Source organism: Rhagoletis zephyria, unplaced genomic scaffold, assembly GCF_001687245.7.
Source record: "Rhagoletis zephyria isolate East Lansing unplaced genomic scaffold, Rhagoletis_zephyria_1.1 Rzeph_scaffold_12438, whole genome shotgun sequence".
Lineage (NCBI taxonomy): Eukaryota > Metazoa > Arthropoda > Insecta > Diptera > Tephritidae > Rhagoletis > Rhagoletis zephyria.
The window spans coordinates 3,767-9,287 of record NW_016169512.1 but is presented as its reverse complement, the minus strand read 5'-3'; the positions used below and the strand labels follow the sequence as shown (position 1 = coordinate 9,287).

The following is a 5,521-nucleotide window of genomic DNA, read 5'->3' as shown; positions in this document are numbered from 1 at the left end:
GGTGTATTTTTAAAATGCACTAATCATATGTCGGAACCGGAATAATCGGACAACTATAACATATAGCTCCCATACAACTGATTGTTCAGATATGAGATTTTTCGTTATAACTCCTCCATTTAAGCAGTTAGGAACATGCAATTTTGCAATACTTCCGCCCATTATCAACAGAATACTTAAAGTGAAAATTACAAAGATCGGGTCACTATAATCTATAGCTCCCATACATCTGATTGTTCAGATATAAGATTTTTCGTTATAACTCCTCCATTTATGTAGATAGGAAAATGAAATTTCGCAATATTTTCACCCATTATCAAAAGAATATTTACAATAAAAATGGCGAAGATCGGGTCGCAATAACCTATAGCCTCCATACAACTTATTGTTTAGATATGAGATTTTTCGTTAGAACTTCTCCATTTATGCAGCTAGAAACATGCAATTTCGCAATAGTTTCACTCATTATCAACAGAAAGTTTACAGTAAAATGAACAAAGATCGGGTCACTATAACCTATTTATTACCTCCATACAACCAATAAAAAATCCTTAGTATTAAACAAGTAAGAGCAGCGCTGTCTTCGGCTATCCCGAAGGCTTCATACCTTTCATGAACATCTGAAAATATTACTTTAACGGATTACTGCATTTGAAAAAATTAATATATTACATACATACATATATAAAATAGCATATCTAAACAATCAGGGGTATGGAAGATATACCTTATATAGCACCAATCTAAGTGATTTTCATTGCTGTGTGATCGGTATGTAAACCGGTAACACAATTTAATGGGTTTAGCTTCCTACATAAAGCAGATACATATATCGCAAAGACTGGTATCTGAACAATCAGTGGTATAAGAGATAAAGCTCATATAGCATACATTTTGACGATTTTCTCAGTNGAAATTTCGCAATATTTTCACCCATTATCAAAAGAATATTTACAATAAAAATGGCGAAGATCGGGTCGCAATAACCTATAGCCTCCATACAACTTATTGTTTAGATATGAGATTTTTCGTTAGAACTTCTCCATTTATGCAGCTAGAAACATGCAATTTCGCAATAGTTTCACTCATTATCAACAGAAAGTTTACAGTAAAATGAACAAAGATCGGGTCACTATAACCTGTTTATTACCTCCATACAACCAATAAAAAATCCTTAGTATTAAACAAGTAAGAGCAGCGCTGTCTTCGGTTATCCCGAAGGCTNAAAATATTACTTTAACGGATTACTGCATTTGAAAAAATTAATATATTACATACATACATATATAAAATAGCATATCTAAACAATCAGGGGTATGGAAGATATACCTTATATAGCACCAATCTAAGTGATTTTCATTGCTGTGTGATCGGTATGTAAACCGGTAACACAATTTAATGGGTTTAGCTTCCTACATAAAGCAGATACATATATCGCAAAGACTGGTATCTGAACAATCAGTGGTATAAGAGATAAAGCTCATATAGCATACATTTTGACGATTTTCTCAGTAGACTTTGTATTATTATTTATAAAATAACTTAAGAAATTTATCGGTTTTAGCTGTCCAAATAAAGGAGTGTTACAGTAAAACCCCACATCTGAACAATCAGTTGTATGGGGGCAATAAACAGGTTATAGTAATCCGATCTTTGTTAATTTTACTGTATACTTTCTGTTGATAATGAACGATCAGTTGTATGGGAGATATATGTTATAGTGACCCGATCTTTGTTATTTTCACCGTAAGTATTCTGTTAATAATGATTGAAAACGGTGCGAATTTTGATGTTGTTTTTATGTTGATGCGATGAAGAAGTTATGGCAAAAATCTTATATCTGAACAATCAGTTGTATGGGGGCAATAAACAGGTTATAGTAATCCGATCTTTGTTAATTTTACTGTATACTTTCTGTTGATAATGAACGATCAGTTGTATGGGAGATATATGTTATAGTGACCCGATCTTTGTTATTTTCACCGTAAGTATTCTGTTAATAATGATTGAAAACGGTGCGAATTTTGATGTTGTTTTTATGTTGATGCGATGAAGAAGTTATGGCAAAAATCTTATATCTGAACAATCAGTTGTATGGTGGATATAGGTTATAGCGACCCGATCTTCGCCATTTTCACTGAAAGTATTCTTTTGACAATGAGTGACAACAGTCAAAATTTCATGTGCCTAGCTACTTAAATGGAGGTGTTATAACGAAAAATCGTATATCTGAACAATCAGTTGTATGAGAGCTATAGGTTATAGTGACTCGATCTTTGTAATTTTCACTCTAAGTTTTCTGTTAATAATGGGTGGAAGTATTGCAAAATGTCATGTTCCTAGCTGCATAAATGGAGAAGTTATAACGAAAAATCTCATATCTGAACAATCAGTTGTATGGGAGCTATATGTTATAGTGGTCCGATTCTTCCGGTTCCGACAAATGAATAACACATTATAAGAATACACCTACCTACCAAATTTGATCCGGATTTCTCGAAAACTGAGAGACTAGATTGCATACAAACAGACGAACAGACAGACAGACGGACATAGCTAAATCGACTCAGCTCGCCGTTCTGATCATTTAAGTATACATTTTAATGGGTTTATCTCTTCTTATTCTGGTAATTGCAAACATCGGACCAAAGTTATAATACCATTTCATGCTCATGAAAGGTATAACAACAAAAACAGATTGTTTTATTTCAACCCGGCCTTGAGCTCAAAAAAATCAATATAATAATCAATTGAATTTATTTCAATAATTTTGCACAAATTTGTTGCTTCATTTCGTACGAAAAGTTTGAAAACGTAGTGGAAAATTGTTCCTATAATGTGCTGTGTTTATTGTTTCTTCGGATAAATTAAGTCAAATGTAAACATGTCTGCAAGTTTTTCAATGGGGATTTTGTAGAGCCAATGGAATGAAAGTCACCACAACACAACATATCTGTCATTTCATCGTATTATCGAATAGGTGTATAGGTGTACATTGATATTCGCTGTTTCTATTTTGGACTTTGGAGAATCAACACAATGCAGAATTTACGTGGAAATCAACAGCTTTTTGGTGGTGCTTTGGTATTATTGTCAGGTGACTTTCGACAAATATTGCCCGTGATTCCACGATCAATACCGGCAGATGAGATCAATGCGTGCTTGAAGTCTTCCCCTCTGTGGCGATATGTGCAAAAATTCACATTACACATAAACATGCGTGTTCAGTTGCACAATATTCATTCTGAAGATCGGTTCTCGTGGCAATTGTTAGAGATCGGAAATGGCAAAGTTCGAATCGATAATACAAATGACTTGATTACATTGCCGAAGAATTTTTGTACAATTCTCCAATTAAAAGAAAAATGTTTTGAACGCGTGTTTCCAAATATTGCTCAAAATTACCTGGATCACGATTCGTTGAGAGAACGCGCAATACTGGCACCAAAAAATGTGCATGTCAATTCAATCAATTATCAAATTCTAGAAAAATTGCCAGGTGAAGTGACAACGTATAAATCTGTTGATAGCGCAATGAATCAAGATGACGAAGTGAATTATCCAGTTGAATTTTTGAATTCACTGGAACCACCTGGTATGCCACCACATTGTTTGAATTTAAAGGTCGGCTCATCAATTATTTTACTACGGAATTTAAATGCTCTAAAACTGTGTAATGCCACAAGACTGGCAGTAAAAAAATTGATGGCGAATTTAGTTGAAGCAACAATACTGACTGGCAAAGGGAAAGGTGAAATTGTGCTCATACCGCGTATTCCACTGATAACAACAGACATGACGTTTGAATTCAAGCGTTTGCAATTCCCAGTGCGTCTAGCATTTGCCATGTCCGTCAACAAGGCGCAAGGACAAACTCTTCAAGTATGCGGATGGAATTTGGAGGAGCCGTGCTTTTCGCATGGGCAGCTATACGTGGCCCGTTCAAGAGTTGGCATTCCAAATTGTTTATTTATTCTTACCCAAAATGGAAAAACAAAAAATGTTGTATATCCAAATGTGTTGGATTAAGATTTTAAATGAAGAATCAAAAATTTTCAAATAAAACAAATGATAAGTCTTCATATAGAAAAATTCCAGGATTTTTCATACATTGTTCAATATTTGGTGTAGAGAAGCACACCGGGGTACCGCTACTACAACATAAAAATTTTTGTTAGTATGGGAAGTGCCACACCCCCTTTTACGAATTCGGGCACACTTCACATAAACCATCTGGATGATAGACTGAATACGCCGTATAAATTTGATTGAATTCGGTGAAGCCGTTATCAATTTATAAGCTCACACCAAAAACGTGTACTTATTTTTATACATAAGATACATATGCCACGCCCCCTTTTCCAAATATGGGCAAACTCCACATAAAATATCTGCATGATGGCCCGAATATTCTTTATGAATTTGGTTGAATTCGGTTAAGCCGTTCTGAAGTTATAAGCTAACTCACTAATTTTTATACATAAAATACAGGCGCCACGTCCCCTTTTCCGAATTCAAGAAAACTTCACATAAACTATCTGCGTGATAGTCCGAATATGCCGCATAAATTTGGTTGAATTCGGTGCAGCCGTTCTCAAGTTATATGGTCACAACTAAACGTTCTCTTATTTTTATATTTTAGTTAGTATGGATGGTGCCACGCCCCCTTTTCCGAATTCGGGAAAACTTCGCATAAACCATCTGCATGATAGATCGAATATGCCACATAAATTTGGTTGAATTCGGTGAAGCCGTTCTCATGTTAAGAGGTCACACCAAAAACGTGCACTTATTTTTATATATAAGACTAGCGGTACCCCGGTGTGCTTCTCTACACTAAATATTGAAAAATATTGAAAAATGAATGAAAGATCCTGGAATTTTTCTATATGATTTTTTTTTTACTATATTGCAGCCATGTTTATACTTGACTTAATTTATCCGAACAAAAAATAAACACAGCACATCATAGCAACAATTTTTCAATATTTTTTCGATTTTTCATGTATCTACTGTTGTACGTGGTTCTTGCGACAGACATAAACTGTCATATACCATAAACCGCTGGACCGAATTCGGGCACACTTCGCATAACCCATCTGCATTATAGTCCGAATATACCGTTTAAATTTGGTAGAATTCGTGCACTTATTTTTTTATTTAAGATGGGAGGTGCCACGCCCCCTTTTCCAATACCGCACATTTTTCTCCATGATATTCATATGTCTCTATACCAATTTCCAGTAATCTAACACAAATATTTCAAGAGATATACCAGATGAAATTTTTTTTTTGTATGGGTGGTGCCACGCCCCCTTTTCCAAATTCGGGGAAATTTAACACAAACCATCTGCATAATAGCCCGACTATGCCGTATAAATTTGGCTGAAATCTTGCGCTTTTTTTTTTTATATAAGATGGGGGGTGCCACGCCGTCTTTTCCTATACCGCCCATTTTTCTCCATGAGTATGGAATTATGTATTTGATATATGCACCTATATACCAATTTCCAGTACTCTA

General features: G+C 34.9%; 1 protein-coding gene across 1 annotated transcript; it reads left to right on the top strand.

Annotated features, from left to right (window-relative positions):
• Positions 1-3,039: 3,039 nt before the first annotated feature.
• LOC108377636 (ATP-dependent DNA helicase PIF1-like) lies at positions 3,040-3,882 on the top strand (the record flags this gene model as incomplete). The annotated part of the gene is made up of 1 exon (XM_017633905.1): positions 3,040-3,882. A coding segment is annotated over exon 1 (843 nt), but the record flags the coding sequence as incomplete, so codon positions are not given.
• Between the last annotated feature and the right edge of the window lie 1,639 nt (positions 3,883-5,521).